This window comes from Protopterus annectens, chromosome 5.part0 (assembly GCF_019279795.1).
Source record: "Protopterus annectens isolate FY-2018-M chromosome 5.part0, PAN1.0, whole genome shotgun sequence".
Taxonomy (NCBI): Eukaryota; Metazoa; Chordata; order Ceratodontiformes; family Protopteridae; genus Protopterus; species Protopterus annectens.
The window spans coordinates 47,860,221-47,879,940 of record NC_056735.1 but is presented as its reverse complement, the minus strand read 5'-3'; the positions used below and the strand labels follow the sequence as shown (position 1 = coordinate 47,879,940).

The 19,720-nt window shown below is 41.7% G+C and overlaps 1 protein-coding gene across 6 annotated transcripts; it reads right to left on the bottom strand.

Moving 5' to 3' along the window:
* Nucleotides 1–114: 114 nt before the first annotated feature.
* On the bottom strand, nucleotides 115–9,775 carry LOC122802475 (enolase-like). 6 transcript variants are annotated; one of them, XM_044072114.1, is made up of 12 exons: nucleotides 9,699–9,775; nucleotides 6,879–6,968; nucleotides 5,803–5,898; nucleotides 5,367–5,425; nucleotides 5,158–5,227; nucleotides 4,946–5,079; nucleotides 3,171–3,393; nucleotides 2,239–2,436; nucleotides 1,620–1,821; nucleotides 1,356–1,464; nucleotides 705–763; nucleotides 115–317 (listed from the first exon to the last, which is right to left on the bottom strand). In XM_044072114.1, exons 2-12 carry the CDS (start codon nucleotides 6,961–6,963, stop codon nucleotides 212–214), a joined length of 1,341 nt encoding a protein of 446 aa, XP_043928049.1. In that variant the 5' UTR covers nucleotides 6,964–6,968; nucleotides 9,699–9,775; the 3' UTR covers nucleotides 115–211. The 6 variants fall into 6 exon arrangements, with proteins under 6 accessions (XP_043928049.1, XP_043928050.1, XP_043928048.1 ...); XM_044072115.1 differs by having other exon boundaries at nucleotides 9,753–9,775; XM_044072113.1 differs by having other exon boundaries at nucleotides 9,673–9,736.
* Between the last annotated feature and the right edge of the window lie 9,945 nt (nucleotides 9,776–19,720).

The following is a 19,720-nucleotide window of genomic DNA, read 5'->3' as shown; positions in this document are numbered from 1 at the left end:
ACAGCATGTTTCAGATTCATTCCAGGTTTGGCTACATTGTACACAACTACCAACACAACTTACAGCTCTTGCATTAGTGTGACAGGCATATCAGATATAGTACTGCTTGACAAATTTTTAGTTTACAGGTATTTATTGTTCTGAACAGACCACAAAACTTTAATAGTACATGTTGATACAAAGTTAGGCATCTGCTCATTGCCAATCTCCATTAAGCTTGTACACTTGTGCCAACTAGAGCAGCAGACTGTGTAGCCTTTGGGTTTCTGAAGTTTGGTCCAGCGAAGCGAGCCTCATCACCAAGCTCTTCCTCAATCCTACCAGAAAAGAAAAATATGCAAGTTAATTAGCTGGAATCAATGGATGAAATCCTGGATTTGCCTCCCCTTGTACTGTAGGCCAGTCTGTAAAATAGTGGTTCTAGTTAGTGCCTGTGCTGCTTCAGTACTGCAGTTCTTGCAGGTGTCCAGTAAGAGGACCCTTTTCCCTACCATCAAGCAAGTTGTTGCCTTAATGGTAATCAATCTGGAGCAAGTCAAACTGAAGTGAGCCTTTAGGGCCCCAGTCATGAGCAAAGCTGAAGGAATCTGGTCAACACCTTTGACTTTTACAGATATAACAGTAGCACTAGTTGCCTTAAGTTCCCCCACCCATCCAGCAAAGTTGACAAACTACAAAAGCAGCCCAAACAAATGATTACATACCTCAGCAGCTGGTTGTATTTTGCTAGACGTTCAGATCTGCAGGGAGCACCAGTTTTGATCTACAATAAAAGTTAGAAAACTAGATTATATGTACACTTCACCCCATGTACAAAAACAGTCCTTGCAACAGGGTAAAACATGCACTTCATATTTAGCCCATGTTGTAGGATCAGTGGATGATTAGGCATGGAATCACCACATTCAGGATTTAACAGTCAAGCATACTTCAGAAAGAGATCCCCAGCCATTTTCACGTTTATACGACATTATCAAAAGTTTACTTAAAATCGAATCAATAAAGGTCGAACTTTGATAAAGTAAAACAAATAGTAAAAACATTTTAAAATAAATTGCGTAAGCAGGGGGACAATCCCCCCTGCACCCCCCCTACTTAAACATACTAACTCCAAGACCGCACTACATTGAGATAAAGTCTCCCCTTAAGGAGATTTTCATTTACTTGCACAATTTTCTTCACTTTAGATATTGTGCCGACAGACTCAATATTGTCAGCTTACAATATTAAGTAGACCCCCTTTTCGGCCAGTTACAACACAACAAAAAGGTAGCTTGCTTTACTATCAGGCATAGTATTTCAGACATTATATCTACCAAATCCTATACGTTGGACACAAGTTCTTTATAACTCACCTGTCCAGTGCATAGCCCCACTACCAAGTCAGCAATGAAAGTGTCCTCAGTCTCCCCTGACCGATGACTAACCATGACTCCCCATCCATTCTGCTGGGCCAGCTTACAGCTACAAGAAAAATAAAAGTCAAAGCTGCAGCTTAAATCCTCTAGCTACATGCTGAGATCCCATTTCTGGGCACCTGATACAGGAAAGTATACAACCAAGATCACCCAGAGACATACAAGGCTTGGTACTAGTGTTCAAAATGACGGTAGACTTACGCCTGAATGGCTTCGGTGACTGATCCAATCTGGTTGACCTTCAATAGTAAACAGTTGCAGGCCTTCTCATCCACAGCCTTCTGTATCCTCTTTGGGTTGGTGACTGTCAGGTCATCCCCTACAATCTGGATATTCACAGAACAAGTCAGCGATTTCCAGTTTCCCCAGTCATCTTGGTCAAAGGGGTCTTCAATGGAGACAACTAGGAATTACCAATAGATAAGATTAGAGACCACCTTGAATTCTTTAACAGTTCAGTTTCAATCCCTGCCAAATCCAAACATAGGTAAAACCCAATCCATTGCCAGCTTGAAAAAGAAAGTGTTTTTTTTTTTTTTTTAAGAGCCAAGCTTCTGTTTGACCATTCTGTCCCTTAATGCAGAGGGAGAAGTCAAACTGGTTGCCAGCAATGCAACCACATTACAGATGTATCCCATCCGATTGGGGAGAAGAAAGGCTGTAAACAAGCATGCCCAGAAGAGTTAGGTGCACAGTTCCTGGCCATTTTGGCCTTCTGCTGCAGTAGCACCAAGTGGTTGGCAAGACTTGCAGATGAGTCTTGCAACACCATAGATGCCTTACCTAGTCAAGGTTAGCTTTTTGGGGCAACCTCAATTACCTGGGTACCCATCAATGAAGCCTTTGTAGATGTTGCTCAGCTGCTCTCCAGTAATGTAACGGCTGGGGTCATCAGGTGACTTGAAGTCCAGGTCATACTTGCCACTGCGGTAGAACTCTGAAGCAGCTACATCCATGCCGATCACTATCTTGTCAGGGTAGCCAGCCATCTCAATAGCAGATTTTAAGAGCTCCAGAGCTGAAAACAGTTGTGCAAGAAAATTAATCCATTAGTATGAAACATTCCAATAGTCACTTCATAAGATGAAAAATGCACCTATTACTCAAACCATTTCCCTATCTTAATCCAGAATCTATTCAGGGCTTTAGCCCAGCATGAGTTGGTTTGCAACTTGCCAGTTCACATGCCAAACATTCAGTGGAGGGGTACATGGAAAAAAAAAAAATAAGGTAGAATTTTGTTCAGACTCAGGAGAAAACTTTACTAACCTGAACACCAAGGAACTTTCATACAAGTGCAATTTATAATGTTCTCCCAAATTGAAACATTACAGCACAATTTTAGTACATGTATCCCTGTAGCCAAACTCCTCAGAAGGCTCAGTAAAAAGGATGCATGAGTTACACTTGTGCAGCAATTGTTATGTCAGAGTGCATCTACATTGCATTAGGCTAGCAATGTAAAGAATCCCAGTTGAATTATCTAGTTATATAGGCAAAGACTGCATTTATAGTACAAGTGTGCCAAATTAATATGAAATTAGAGTCATTTGCCAGTTACCATATTAGTATATAGCCTGTGCTGCATGATGTGCACCTGTCCCCAGGAAACAAGACACCAAGTAGGGACAGTCAGCACTGGATATTGTCAAGCACAACCTTAATTTCCTAGGACCTAGTTTTAAGCCTAATGCAGCCTCTTCAGATATTCCAATCAACTGAAATATAGCCAGAGCAGTTCAGTTGTTGTACCTTCATTGTTTTCCAAGATGTTGGGTGCAAAGCCACCCTCGTCACCCACATTAGTGGCATCCTTTCCATACTTCTCCTTGATTACATTCTTCAGGTTGTGGTAGACCTCTGCACCGATGTGCATGGCTTCCTTAAAGCTGGATGCCCCTACTGGTAGGATCATGAACTCCTGCATAGCTAGCTTGTTGCCAGCATGGGAACCTCCATTGATTACATTAAAGGCCTACAAAACAATTACAGGGAGTGTTAGTCAGTGTTAGTCTCTAAATGAAATTAAGCCCCCCACTGCCTCAAATTCCCTCCCCTAACACATCTGGAGTACTGTTCGTAGGGCAATTGCTACCACTGCAATCTCATTTATCCTTCCTGCAGAGGTAAGAGTTTACAAAGGTGTTTCAGTGCAATGTTCTAGTGGGAAGTCTGGAGTTCCCCATCCAATGCACTTTTCTGGTGGCTTTTTAAACTCCGTAGGGACAGCCACCACAGCTATAACTGGTCAACTTAAGTCTGCAGTCAATTTATATATTCAGTTATTTCCCACTTGAAGCGGACCTCCCCCATTCCTCCATTTGAGACAGATCTGCAGTAGTTTGGGTAATTTACATTGCGACCTCAAACTCTCCATTTAAGGAGAGGTTATGTTTGTAACATTACAAGACAGGTTATCCCCGACTCAACATGAACTATTGGACTCAGGAGAATCCACTGGAATACTTGCTAGTTCTAACCCTGCAGCAGTCTGCTTCCTCAATGTTAACCATCTCCCACCCTTCAAGTCCCATTTCAGGATCAGACAGATTCAACTCTTCTAGGTCTGTATTTATTGGAACTACAAGACTGCTACTGACCCACTCCAAGGTCACCCCCCATTTTAACATGGGGGAAAGCTACAGATCCTCCACTTCCCAGTTTTGTAATCTCATTGCATAACATAGCCATCCTTTTTCTGATATGTACTAAAATGGTTCCCTTTCTAACCAGTTAGAATAATGCAGCTTCTCCCTTCTGCTACCTTCTTAGTAGCATTCCCAGTTTCTACAAATTGTAGGGGGAGGTACCTCATGAGGATGCCCCCCCCCCCATTCTTCTCAGTTGTAGATTGCATGAACAAAACTCCCAGATGGTCAACTAATCCTAAACCCTCTCCAAGATAAAGGCAATTGCCTGTGAAAGGTCACAAGCAGTCCTCTTAACCCTTCCACACTAAAGATGGAGTGAAAGAGGCCCTTTCCTGGCCATTCATTAATCTGGATATGGATTACTTCTGCATGACAGGGTGTGGCATAGTCCTGCACCAGTTAACTGAACCCCTCCTAGGCCCAAAACCAAACACCTGCTCTTTCAACTTGGAAATTAGTCTGGTATCTTCATTTACCCCAAACTTGTTACACTGCCTGATGTTCCCCTGTCAGAGTGGACTATCGACCAGCTCCCCTTACTGCCCAATACTACCATATACAAAGCAATCCCTGCCTTCTGACCCCTTACTGCCCAATACTACCATATACAAAGCAATCCCCACCTTCTGACCCATCCTTGTTGTCCTACAGTTGAAACAGGTTATTTGAAGTAGCTGTCATTCTTGACAAATGGACAGAGGTACCTCCAAGCACCACCCACCTCCCCTGTCCTGCAACTGCTTGCAACTCCTCAAGTTCTGCTTGCCCTCATTTCATACAGGAACCTTTGAAAGTCATTCTAGTAGCAGAGCCCAGAAAACACAAGGTTTGACTATATACAAAGTTACAACTAAGATGTACTTATGGAACACTTACGGGAACAGGAAGTACAAGGTCTTCATTCCCAGCCAAGTCAGCAATATGGCGGTAGAGTGGGACACCTTTCTCAGCAGCACCAGCTTTGCAAACAGCCAAAGAAACTCCCAGAATAGCATTTGCACCAAATTTTGCTATGAGCAAATGTAAGATTTTTAGTATACAAACCAACCAAAAAAAGCTCAATAACTTGCATGCAGAAAAATTCTTACATTTATTTTCTGTCCCATCAAGTTCTAGCATGACCTTGTCTATCTCAGCCTGTTCCACAGCATTCAGTTTCTGTGGCAAGAAAAGATGACATAATTGAATAAGTCATCGGATTAAAGTTTAAAGCATTACAACTGAATTGCTATAAGTATGTAGCAGTGTCAGGCCAGCATCCAGCTACTTAAAGATTAGAAAAAGGCTATGGACTCACCTTCTCAAGAAGGACTGGAGCAATTGTTAGATTAATGTGGTCTACTGCCTTTGTGACACCTGTTGGGAAAATAGAATTATTATATTACTGCTTGTGGGTTATTCATCCCTTCAACCAGGTGTCCCACTTACTAAATTGCAGTCGTAGTCAGGCAAGTAGAAAATATTTAAGTGTCAGCCACTGCATGCATAACTATCAGCAAGGACAAACAGATTGCTTGTTTACATAACTGATAATCCCCAGGATATTCCTGTCCTTAGATCAGGCACTCCAACATGGAGTCTGTTTCCATCCAGCAAAATAAGATCACTCCATGCTGCCAAGCCTCTAACTGAACTCTGGTCACCATGGTCAGAGTCATTAGGACCATGGAGTGGACATTTGTCCTCAACCCTGCTATGTACTAGACAAGTACAGTTAAACTTGCTTTGCTTACCTTTACCCAAGTACCGAGCCTTGTCTCCATCTCGCAGCTCAAGGGCTTCATAGATGCCCGTTGATGCACCACTAGGGACAGCTGCCCGGAAGTGACCTAAAGAGGAATGAGCAAGTTAGTTCTATTTCACCCCAGCTCTGCACAAGCCTTCCAAAGCCTCACCCACCTACCAAACCCCAGACATCTTGTCCACACCTCTATATAGTCCCATGGAGGTGATTCAAGAAGATTCCCTACCCATCTTGTAATACAAGCACAACTGAGGATTAGCCAGTCCCACCTTCTCAAGTCACCAAATTGCACCCCACTTAGATTGGGTCCATCTAACGGTGGTTAGAAACTCATCCACAGTTATCCAGGTGGCAATTTCACATTACACATGGGTCAGCTGGTGTGCTTGCCACAAGTTAGTGTAGTACTGCATTGTCTCCACACTTGTTCTACAATTAATGCACATGAAGCAGAGTTCACTGGCTCAGCAAGTCTTATTCCACAACTATATCATGACATTGGCACAGTGACCCATTTTACTACCAGCAACTGTCAAGTCAAGTACTCTCAGCTTCCCACGCTTTCAGTTTGCAGCCTATTTAAAAAATATCAAGCATTAAGTTTGATCATGCATTATCAGCCATGAAGTGGACATTTTAACATTATGGTTAGGTCAGTATAGGAGTACAGTTTGAAGAGACTCAACCAAGGAGTGAAATTTAGAGAGCTACTACATGTTTGATTAGTTGGATAGTCTGGGCAAATGCCAGTTTAGCAGAGGCCTGGAGAAAGGGCTCCCTAAAACATGTTGGATTATGCACCATTTCCTGAAACGAATACAAAGTAATATTACTCTACTGCACAAAAAAAAAAAAAAAAAACACTAGAGACTTTAGCTATAGAATGGCATACCCTTTACAAACATAGTAAAAAGGGGTGCTAATAGTTAGGGTTATGTGGATATAGCATCATATGATGGAGTAGCAAGGGGTTAAAGACTGCATCTGTAGCAAGTACTTGGGAGTGCAGCAGTAAAGAACTGTTTTAAGACAATGGTGCTCCACACAAGACTCATGCAAACTCACCTTTGTCAGTGTACAAGTCAACTTCCACTGTGGGATTACCACGAGAGTCCAGAATTTCACGGGCATGGATCTTCTTGATAGACATGGTTCCTGAAGAGAAGGCGTTACATTTTTAAACAGGCTTTGAAGTAAAGGTGTTAAATTTTTTAAACAGGCTTGCTTATTTTAAATTTTACATATCTTAATTCAAACATTCCCAAACAAACCTAAACTAGGACCTCAACTAACAAAATTTGTTACATGTTTGAGCCACCATGTTTTAGAGCCACCAAGGGGACCATCTTTGAAACAGTGTCACTGGAGTTTTAGTCTGACAAATGTAAGGCATTAAGCAACCTTCCCCATTTCTAAAGTCGGGGACTTTAGTATCTACACATACAACCTAATGGCAGTATCCACACTTACAACCTAATGGCAGACTACTTGTAAATTACATGCTACTGTGAAGCACACTCAGCTTACCAACCATCTGCTTCCAGTCAGCCTGTTAACCAACAGAGCAGAGTGAGCAGAGTGAGCCTTTGCTCCCTGGCTAATGCTTGCCATAGACCTGACAGTTGAGGTCATATAAACCGTGAAGTCCTCACCCCCACAATTGCTTTTAGGCAGCTCAGTTCTAGGCCTTGATGGCAGTTGCATCTTTGCTGCATTAGCAGACAAGCTCACGAGTAGTTTAAGCCTTCAGAAAACTAAACAAGGATGCCATTAGCAGACAGGCTCACGAGTAGTTTAAGCCTTCAGAAAACTAAACAAGGATGCCATTGATTAGGTAATGGTAGTTTATACAGGAATAGACAGCCTTTGCAGCAGGTCTTCAGTAGATACTATATACTAGCTACCCAGTCTAATCAGAACCATTTAAGGAACGAGTCCTTGACCTGCATAGGACTTGCAGGAAAGGGCACATTCACAGACGGGAAAGTATTGAAACTGCCCAACTCTCCATTCAAGAACAGTAATGGAATGATCACAGCTGGTAAAACTTACAGGGTCTGACCATTTTCATACATTTTATGCTGCCACTGAGAATAGGCCACCCTCTTTGGGGTGCATGATATTTAGTCTTCCATAAAGGAGTAGGGAAAAATTATGTCCACAGTCACGAGTATGCAACAGCCTAGAAAAGGCAAGGCACCATGATAACGTGTGAAGTGATGTACAACATACATTATACAAGTTCATGAGCCTTGCAGTCTATACTCCCATCTGCACATCAGTTAATAGCTTTACACAGCAGCTCATCTTAGAGGATTCAAGTTGCCCTTAAATACTCCCATTCACCTATAAACTGTTAATATGGCATCAGGAGATTAAACACCTAGATACACTAACTTTGAAATGCAGATTCTTGAAAAAACAAAGCCAAGACTTCTCCTACACTTTTGACAATCAGTACATGTGCTACACCTTCAAGTCCTTCAGGGAAGTAATGGGACAGACAACATTTTAGCTGTTTTGATAAACCAGAGAGTTGAAAACATGACAAATCAGAATGGAGGATCTTTTCAGAAGCCAAGCAGTTTGTTAGTACTTGCCTATTTGTTGGAGACTTTGCTTCAAACGTGGGTTTAACATTAGTTCTATTCAAATGAACTGCTTAATTGCTAATCTCTGGACAATTCAGGCACAGCTAGATATTAAAAATGTAGTCAAGGATAGCGACATCTTGTACAATCAAAAATAATATTTTAACATTGCAGATATGATGTGCATTCATGAACTGGCGTTTACAAAATGACTTCCCCATTTAGTAATAGGAGCTGTTCTTTCAAAACGACTTCTCCATTTAGTAATACGAGCTGTTCTTTCAAAAGGACTTCCCCATTTAGCAATATGAACTTAGGGAAACAGTGCTATTTACCCAGGTTTTGCCTTTCAGCAGAAAACATTAAGGCAGGAGTAGAACAGAACAGCAGCATGGCAAGCCAAAGGCAGCAATTTCAGCAAATACAAAGCTAGAGCCAGTTCACCAAAACCACCTTAGATTAGAGAGTGCCTTTTTCTCCACTATTATGCACCCTCAAGAGTGGTACATGCAAGTCTGTGGGTATTCACACATGGTGGGTGCAGGGGGCTTGACCTCTGCAGAAAATTTTGAATGTTCACTGAAGGCAGTTTTAGTTATTTTGCATTCAAAGCCACCTTTGGTGGATCAACAAGAATCCAGAATGTTATGGCAAGTGTGAATTTGGGTTGGCTCCTCCACTTTTCAGAAATATGAAAGTAGTTGCACCTGCCCGAGTCACCTTTTTAGCCACAACTTAAGTGCAATTTCTTATTTTATCTGAGAAGTTAAGGATTAAGCAGGCAACAGTCCATTCCAAATTCAGGTTACATATTTAAGTAAAAAAAAAAACACACATGCAACTACGCTAGTACAGCAACATCCATAACTAAGTGTCCAATCCTCTTCAAAAAGAGAGGAGTTTTAAACAATACAAGTGTTTAAGTTAACAGTTCTATACTGTAAACAAGACATCATAACACTTAAAACAGTCCTGTTAACTTGTGACATTAGCAAATTAAGAGAATGAAGTAATATACATTTTAACTACTGACTAATCATTTATCAAGGGTAATTTACTTTACTCCATTTTCTACAAGTCATCTGTTTTAGGAAGGATTTAGAGGGACAGAACTAAAACTTGAGGGAAACCAAAAAAAAAAAAAAAAATTTATTCTTAAAGATAACTTTACAAGCGCCACAAGCAACAGCAGTAATTTGAGAAAGAAAAACCAATGACACAAACTAGCACTACACACAAAAATAAAGTACAAATAAATAAAGTAATACCGAAAACACAGCCCAAACAGGTTTACCTAAACAAGCTTTCCACCACTTTTAAACTTCTCTCTCAAGTAATCCCACAGTACCTTGACTTCCTCCAAGGATTCCTTTTATAATTCAGTGATACTTGCCAGCCCCTCCCCCTCCCCATTAGAGACTCATATACCATTTTGATTGGTTTACTGATCACTATGGTAACATCAGGGTCATGAGAATACTAAAGTTGAATCAGTGTGGCAAAGATAACCAGGAAACACAGAAAGATGTTTGTAAATGTTTTGTTAGAAAGGGATGGCTTCTAAAGGAAATAACTGGTAACTACACTAAGCTGTTATAAAAGGTCCTTAGCTGTTAGACCTCCTTTTGTCAAATCCTACCATGTCACTAAACTACAGGGTACCTCTACCAAAGTATGTCATATGGGTGTGGATAATTATCAACAATCCCTTGTTATCAGGCACTTTCTTATCACTTGTTTTCTGCTGTTAACAAATATCATACTGCATCATTACATACAATTCTCCTGTATCTCGTAAGTTCAATATCTCCATCAATACCAGAAGCAGGGACCTAAACCTTCACCAGTTGATAAATAAAATATTGCAAGGACAGGTTTATAACCCAGTACCAACGTAACCTCTGGAATAAGCCCCACCCCCCACATGTTCCTTTAAACACTGCACAGATGACAGGACTGACTGATATGGCCCTCGTGGAGAGAGGTACAGCCTGAATGTCCTTCTAAGGTTTGAATGGTCATAAGACTCAATGACCTTGTAAAAGCTGTGAATTTATGAATCATGTAACGGAATTATGTTTACAAATAGTAACATGGCTTCCAACCTACTCAGAGGTGCCAGAAGCTATTGAAGGCTTGGGACAGAGGACCAAAACAGAAACTTGCTGATCTAAAAAGGATATTTTTTTAAAGCTACTTATTGACATAGCAAAAGCATATGTTAGTCAGTAAGCTAACTGTCAGATTTTCTCTTGCTGTTAATGTCTTTCAACTCAGTCACCTTCAAGCTGACACTAACACCAGAACTCACAAAGATCTAACTCAGACAAAAAACTTCACCAAGGCAAACTATAACCCCCCTAGCTGAAGGTATAAATGCATTCCAAGCCCCACCCCGAGCTGGAAGTGGTAACTACACAGAAGCTTACACTAAAGTCCTATACAGTCACTTGCATAACTGTATAGACCCAGCTGTAGAAGAAATAATTAAAGCCAAAACCCCAAGGAAAAACAAGCTGCCATGATGGACATCCATCATCAACAAATTTTACAATAAATGCAAAAGGTTTCTGTCTATGAAAACAAAGGTGAGCCCCAACAATGGAAAAGCACCCTCCGCAGCCTTAACAGGCAAATAAGACAACCTGTCAAATCCTCTAAGGGTCTCTTTGAAAAAAAACATAGCTAGCACAGGCAAGGATAACCATAAGACTTTTTACAGCTACGTACGTAGCCTAAAAGGCAGGACCCAAGCATGTGCAAAACAAGTGACCAATGGTATTACACACACTGACCTCACAGAGATATCAAACCTGCTAGCGGATAAGTTTGGCAAAAATTTCACCCCCCATCCCCTCCAAACCTATCACAAACCTTGCCCCAACCCCCCCAACCTTACATATCTGAAGAACAGGTCATCAATGCCTTGTCTAAGGCAAAAAACACAGCCTCTATGAGCTCAGATGGAATCCCACAGGCTAAAACATGAACTAGCATCGCGATTATGTATCCTTTTCAATCATAGTCTAACCACAGGCTTTGTTCCTGCGGAATGGAGAACAGCAAGAGTTATTGCCTTCCACAAAGGTGGCCTAGCAACAGACCCAGGAAATTTCATACCCATAAGCCTGACCAGCCTCATCTGTAAGGCTATGGGACGTATCATTATGGACCTCATAAATAAAGACATAGGTGACCTCCAAACCCTGGATCTTACCCAATTCAGCTTCATGAAGACAGATCATGCCTGTTAAATCTGGTGGATATTTTCGAAAATGTGACCAGGGCCACTGATGAGGGCAAATCTGTGCACACAGCATACCTCGACTTGGCAAAGGCTTTCAACACAATCCTACTGTCCGGAATTACAAATAAACGTAGCAAACAGAATGTAAACCCCTTCATTTTAAGATAGGTTGCTAACTGGCTCACAAACTGGACACACACTATCAAAGTGGGCTACTCCACATCAACCGGCAGACCTGTTAGCAGCAGGGTGCCACAGAGGTCCATACTGGATCCCCTACTGTTTGGTATATATTTCACAGAAGTTCAGGTCAATACTAAGGAGTTGTGGCTGAACAAGTTTGCAGATGACTACAAACTGGGTGCAATTACTGAAACCCCAAATGGTGTCAGTATGCTCCAGGAGGGTCTTACACAGACCAATGACTGGTGTCTTAGTCAAGGTCTTAAACTGAAAGCAAAGATATTCATCATCATTCCCTTCAGCACAATGTCCCTTCATACTATCAAATCAACAACAATACCCTAAGTACCCACAAAGTGTTAAGGGATTTGGGTTCACAAGTTGGCTGCGACCTTAACTACAACCACCATGTGTCTACTGTAGTAAAGAAGGCTTTCTACGTAGCACACTTGATTAGTAAAGGCATCACCTTGAGAGCAAAAATATTATAACCCTTCTATACCCGGCACTAACCCAGCCCATAATTGAGTATAATGCCCCATTCGGCATGTACCACACAAAGCACCCACAGCAATTGGAGAGACCTCTGAGGTTTCGAACAGAGAAGATCAAGGGACTCCAGCACATGCCTTACACAGACCAACTAAATTCTGTCGCTATACTCCGTATCGTACAGACTTCTTAGGGGAGACTTTTGCCTGATTTACAGTGCAATCTCAGACGCAAACCTAATGGATTTGCTGCATATCCGTAAATCAAACGGGACTAGGGCCACTGATTCCAGGGACCTAAATATGGCCTGTGACTTAAATAGGACATGCTGGAGGGACAGACTTATCTCCCAGTGACTGCCACATTTTTGGAATAGGCTACCTATTCATGTGAAACAGAGCACCTCTATGACACTGTTCAAAAGGAACCTGGACGAGTGAATGCAGCACTGTAAATTCTTACTAGGAATAGTGCCCACAACCTTCCTGGACATGGGCAGACATTACTAAATCCTATCTTGGGTATTAACTAACATTTCTATGGTATTACATTGGGAAGAAACAGCTAGGCTTGAAATGACATCCGTCCGGGACAATAGCCTAGTAATCTCCTATCCTATGAACCTAAATGAGCATATGCATAACAAGGCAAACTAACTTTGAACTGAGGGAATCCACTGAATAAGAGGTAGAACTACACTTTCTTAATTTTTTATTAACATCTCACATTGCATAGTGATATGAATATACCTTCAATTATAAAAAAATAAACCTTACAACATTTCCTTTGTATTCATTATACAAATATGACTTTTGTTCTAACAATTATTCATTTTAATATTACATAGACTGCTTAAGTCCTACCTTCCCTGAAATATCATTAATTTTGAACATTATTTTGTATGTATTGTTCCAACATATTCCATTTATTTCTGTTTTTTGCTTCTTCCCTTTTCTAAAGATCCCACCTCCAGCCATTTCCTCTCCTTTACAACACTAAAACTCAGTTACAGTTGGTTTTGCTTGTGATTTCCATTTTCTAGTAATTGCTTATTTTGGCAGCCAGTAGCAGTAAACTTAACAGGACCTTGTTACATCTAAGCAGTTTATTTTCTATATAAGAATAATTTCTGTAGTTAATAATATCTCTCACCCACAACATTTCTGATGAAGTACTCTGTTGGGAGTTCCAAAAATCTGTCAACATGTTACATTCCCTGAAAAACATTTTCACATCACACTCAGGTACCCCCCCACACACACACACACACACACACACACACACACACACACACATATACACAAACACTTTCCCATCACACCTCCACCATGTGCTGTCTACTTGTGGAAAAATTCTGTGAAGACTTCTGAGGTTTGGCAGGCTAACTGAATTCGACTACTTGGGTACAGAATACCTATGCAGACACTTGCATCTGAAAGCCCTAAATCTTCTAGATTTTTTTGCATATTTGGGAGGTATACAGTTATCCATCCTTCACATCTTTGTATATTGCCTTTCCACTCTCCTTTCTCAGTGTTTTCTAACCTCTTGTTCTGATTGACCCTTATAGTTATCATGCATTATTTTATTTGCCTTGTGAATAATCTGTTTTTCCCCTGCAGCTTCTGTTCTAGACTCATCAATAAACTCAACCATAGCTGTTTTTTTCATGTAACACTCTCCTATCAATTCTCTCCCTCTGCCTATATTCTGTTATCTATCTCAGTTAAGGATGATTGTATTAACCCACATTCTAACCTTCTGCTTGGCCTCATCACACTCTGACGTTTGCCTTCCTAGTTATTTGCACTGGAAGTACTTTGGTTCCTTTACTGTTTTTGCCAATGAATTACAGCCCCCATACACATATTTTACGTGCTCCCTGCTTACAGTCATTCCTATTGGTAAAATCTCTTATCTGCAGTCCCACATTGGCTAATTCTCAAATTATTTTCTGAAGGTTGCATTACACTTGTCCACAGATGACTCCAGAGAAACAAATATGATAGATGAGTTGCCATTTTACAGATCAGCAGCCAATGAGCAATGTGTAAAAAGTATATATATCTTTTTTCTTTTCTTTTTTTTTTTTTTTGGTGGGTGTTGATTTCTCTTCTCACCTTAACAAATTATGCAGTGAATCCATTGTGATTCTTAGAAAAAGGAAATAGCTCTCATATTGTTTGTGCATGACGGAAAGCCATTTTAAAGAGACTGCCTTACAGATTATCTGCAATTATACAGCGCTGAGTATATTTTTTTGGTTTTAAAGTTTGTACTGTTAGTTGTTGCTTAGATCTCTGTTGAAACTGTTTTGTTCCGCCCTATTTTTGGTTTGTAGTTTAAATTTGGTGGGTTTTGCAGTTGCCTGCCCCACTATAGATTTGATCTGGCACACTCCCACAGTCCCATCTCTTTACCATATTCTACCTAATAAACTCTTTCTGCACTTGCTTTTAGTCCTTTTTAATTTAATTGCATTTTTTTAAACTGTGTTTGGTCTAATATTGCTGCATATTCAAGTGTGCTAGCTTGCACTGCATGTGAATTGTTTTTTACTACTGTTTTTGCTATTTTTCTGTAAAAAAAAAAGCTGTAAGCCTTTTTCCTACCTTTCCTGTAACTAGTGTTCCAGATACAGAATTGCTGTATCCAGGACTGTATGTAAGCTTCTGAGCCTCCCCAAGCCTTTCTGTGTTGGAGGGAAGCCTTCTAGCTTATCAGTGGGAGTGGTAAGCACTAGGTAACCTGTTTACCACACAAGGAGTGGTTCTGGCCCAGAAATTGTAGTTATTGGCTGTTTGGGCAATGTCTTCCATCTCTCTCAACTTTCTGATTTGAAAGCCTGCATTTGCACTTGTTTCTGTCCTGTAACTCGTCTAGTGCAGTTACAGATACTTAGTTTTAGCACTTAAATTTGCTTGTTCATGCTCAGCACTTGTTCAGAACTTGTAAGCACTAAATAAGCTACTAATTACTATAGCACTCTATCTTCCTCATTACCTAGAGGAAAACAGTTTTTGTACTTACTTTTCTCACTTGCTTAGAGAAAAACAGCTCTTGTACTCACTTTCCTCACTTATCTAGAGGAAAATAGTTTTTTATTCAGGCATGTCCAAGGGTCAGCTCCCAGTGTTCTCTCCTATCTGATGAATCTGGGCATCTTGAGGCAATGTAGAAATTGCCTCATGTACACTGACAACCCTCTCCTCCTACCACCCAACACTACAACCTGTGAAAGATGCACTTATCTAGCCAAACTGGAGGTAAAGCTCTCTCTAACCAAGACTGAACTTGACAGTCATGAGGAGAAGGTAAACATTTGCACCACACCACACTCATCACATAGTCTCACTAAATCTACACCACCAAAATCCACACATAGTAACATAAAAACATTCACGGAGGCTCTCAATAATAATCTGTCTAAGCAACAGAGACCTCCAAAGCAGAAACGCAAGCAACCTCCATCCCCCAACACAACCCAAATGACACATAGCCCACAGACTCAGTGTGCCACTCAACCACAGCCAATAAAGCAAAGCAACGTACCCAACACACTAGTCATAGATGACTCTATAGTCAGGCACACAGATATCCCACTCACCAGGCTAGACAATGAGAAGGTTACTGTCAGCTGCCTGTCGGGTGCCAGGATCCGCCACATAATCCACGCACTCAGGTCACTCCACACCAAGTACAAATATGACTCTGTCATTGTCCATGTTGGTGTGCATGACCTGAGACGTACCTCCCTGGACTACATGAAAAGAGACATGGAAGAGCTCTCCGATCTTGTAGCCCAGGCAGGTATAACCCTAGCCCTGAGTAGCATTCTGCCATCATCCAGAATGATACCGCAGTACAAGGACAAAATGATTGACTTCAACAATTGGTTAAGTTAATGGTGTCATTCTAAGGGGATCCAGTATCTGTCTGCTTGGGATGACATGGTTGACAGACCACGATGCTTTGCCACAGATGGCCTGCACCTGTCACCCCTGGGATTCCGGATACTGGCTAAGGCTCTTGCTGCCCCTATAGTGCCTTTTTTAGGCAGGGTTCAAATAACAAATTCACCACCATAACAGGAACAGGCAAACAAAAACTGAAGGTAATGCTACTCAATGATAGAAGTCTAAATCTCAAAATGCACTCACTAGAGGCACTCCTTAAAATGGAGAACATCGATATCTGTGCAGTGACTGAGACCTGGTTCAAGGCTCCAGAGAGCACCCCTGCACTACCAGGCTATAACTCATACACTTTTCGGCCATGTAACCTGGACCAAAACACCAAAGGCGGAGGTGTGTCCATATTCATTAAGGATATCCACACCTCCAGGCTAGTTGCTCAGCATAATGCATCCGAGGTTATCCAAGTGCAACTAACTCTGGGCAAAACTGCAATCCAAATTGTAGCTTGCTACAGATCCCCCACCATGCCCCAGGATTCCCACTCCTCTTTTCTTGATGTACTGGAAAATATTAGGGTTCAACCAAACACCCTAATAATGGGCGACTTCAACTACCCCACCATTAACTGGGAAAACTACTTGTGTACCAACTCCTTAGTTCAATGCTTTCTGGAATTCATAAACTCCAATGCCCTAGATCAACTTATCCAGGGGCAAAAATATCCTAGACCTTGTCATTACCAACATGAGTGACCGGTGTTCCACACCTGAAGTCAACTCCTCGTTGGTCCGATCCGAACATAAGCTTATCACCCTTGATATCCACATCCCACCCCCACCCACCATTAAGGAAACCACAGTAAAAAAATTCTCCAAAGCCAACTTCATGCTTCTTAAGACAGAAGTGGTGAACTTCATGACACCCATGCAGGTGGACAATACAGTTACAACTGCTGAATCCTACACAAATACACTCTATAAGCACTTACACAAGTGCATGGATTGTGCTATCCCAAACAGAACCAAGACACTATCCTCCAAAAAAAAGGAAGCCAATCTGGTGATCCCCTGCCATAAACAAACTGTACAACAGAAGGAATAATCTGTTGCAAAAGAGAGTAAAATCCCATGAGTGGAGGAGCTCCCTGGTCAGCCTCAGTAAGAAGCTGAGATCCCTTATAAGATCCTCCAAAGCTAGCTACGAAAACAAAATTGCCACTAAATCCAAGGACAACCACAAAGCATTCTATAGCTATGTCAAGAATCTAGATGGCAACACCCAGATCTGCTCTGAGTTACAGCACAAAGCCACGAAAATTGCAGAACCAACTGATATTGCCAACATCCTGGCAGATCGGTTCAGTGCTAACTTTACCCCCTCTCAACCCCTAAAGGGCCCATATCTATACAGGAAAAATGCAGAGTCCCTGTAATCACAACTACGCAGGTAAAAGCTGCACTCTCTAAAGCCAAAAACACAGTATCCATGGGACCGGACAACATCCCAGGCTGTGTTTTACACGAACTTCAGAACGAACTGGCTCCCCACTTAAGCACCATGTTCAATAATAGCCTCGCATCAGGCTTTGTACCCACTGAATGGCGCACAGCAACAGTTATCCCACTCCACAAAGGGGAGCCACCACTGATCCCAGGAACTATCGACCTATTAGCCTGATGAGCCTGGTCTGCAAGGCCATGGAACGTATCATCATGGAACTCATAAACAAAGACATTGGTAACCTCCAAACTCTGGATCCCACCCAGTTCGGGTTTGTGAAAGGCAGATCATGCCTTATGAACCTGATCGACTTCTTTGAGGCAGTCACCAAAGCCGTGGATGAGGGTAAGGTGGTTCACACAGCCTATCCTGACCTCGCCAAGGCTTTCGACACCATCCCCCATTCTGGAATTACAGCTAAACTCTCTAAACTAGGTATAAATCCCTACGTCACAAGATGGGTTGCCAATTGGCTCACTGACAGAACCCACACTGTAAAAGTTGCAGACTCCAAATCTGACCTCAAGGCAGTGACAAGTGGAGTGCCACAGGCTTCCGTCCTGGGACCTCTCCTGTTTGGCATCTACTTCTCTGAAGTACAGGCTAACACAGAAGGCCTCTGCCTGACAAAGTCCGCAGATGACTGCAAACTAGGAGCCATAGTCAAGTCCCCAAATGATGTGGACATCCTACAGAAGGGCCTCAATGAGACAGATGCCTGGTGTCAGAGCCTTGGCCTCAAGCTCAGTGCCAAAAAGTGCAGTGTCATCCCCTTTGGTAAAAACTCTGTACCCATGAACTACCACATAGGCAGCAATCTACTTAACACCAAATGCGTGATAAGAGACCTTGGGACCCAGGTGGAGAGTAGTCTCTCCTTTGATAGTCACATCGCCACAGTAGTCAGGAAGTCCTTCTACGTGGCACACCTCATCATAAAAGGGTTCTCATCCAGGAAAAAAGAGGTCATTGTTCCTCTCTACTCGTCACTCATTAGACCCATTATAGAGTACAACACCCCTTTTGGAATGTACCTCACAAGACATCTGCAGCAACTGGAAAGGCCAAAGAAGTACCTCACAAAGAGGATTACTGGCCTCAAACAAATGCCCTACACTGACCACCTCAAAAAACTCCAGCTTTACTCCGCAGCATATCGCCTACTCCGAGGTGATCTCGGCCTAACATATAAAGCTATGTCAAACCCAGAGCTGTTGGACATGCTACACCTAAAGAAATCCCAATCCCTCCAAGCTACATGCTCTAGGGACCTAAACCTTGTCACCACAATAAACAGGACACGCTGGAGGGATAGATTCCTATCCCAGAGACTTCCTATACTCTGAAACAAGCCACCCATCTATGTCAAGTAAAGTTCTTCATTAGCACTCTTCAAGAAAAATCTTGATGAGTGGATGGGAAAAAGGAAATACACCCCGAGGATCACTTCTGAGTCTCTGCTGGGCAGTGGCACAGGATAACTTTCTTGGGTGGCGTAAGCTATGGTACCTTGCTGGCTAGGCTTACGTAGGCCCTTGAGCCGATATCCTAGTACCTACCTATGACCCTATGAACCTATAAATGGAAGTAACTTGTTCTTTGGAAAAGGACTTAATTTTACTTATATTATATCAATTATACTTCTACTACAGCATGAAGTAGTCAGTTTATCCAAACATTTTATTATAACTTAAATTAACTTTTATTCTTCCAATATGATTATCCAATCGTTAAATTACCTATTAGGTATATCTGATATATGTCCTTTTTAAAATTAAAAACAATAACGGTGTATGTACACGAGTCCTCACTTACGCAGTTACACTGGGTCCCTACACCAGCCCAGCAACCAAGGAGACTCAGTCCTCACCACTGACTCCAATGAGGGATGGTCACTAAGAGCAAAGATGGATTCACACAGTATTTTCAGATGCAGGTCCCTGCACCAAGCATAATTTCCCTTAAGAGCACACAGAC

Bases quoted from the DNA above. Each gene is read 5' to 3' on its own strand.
- LOC122802475 (XM_044072114.1), bottom strand. From the start codon at position 6,963: ATGTCTATCAAGAAGATCCATGCCCGTGAAATTCTGGACTCTCGTGGT. The intron at 3,394-4,945 runs GTAAGTGTTCCA...ATTGTTTTGTAG, and splicing joins ACCTTGTACTTCCTGTTCCC to GCCTTTAATGTAATCAATGG. The intron at 2,437-3,170 runs GTACAACAACTG...AACTGTTTTCAG, and splicing joins CATCTTGGAAAACAATGAAG to CTCTGGAGCTCTTAAAATCT.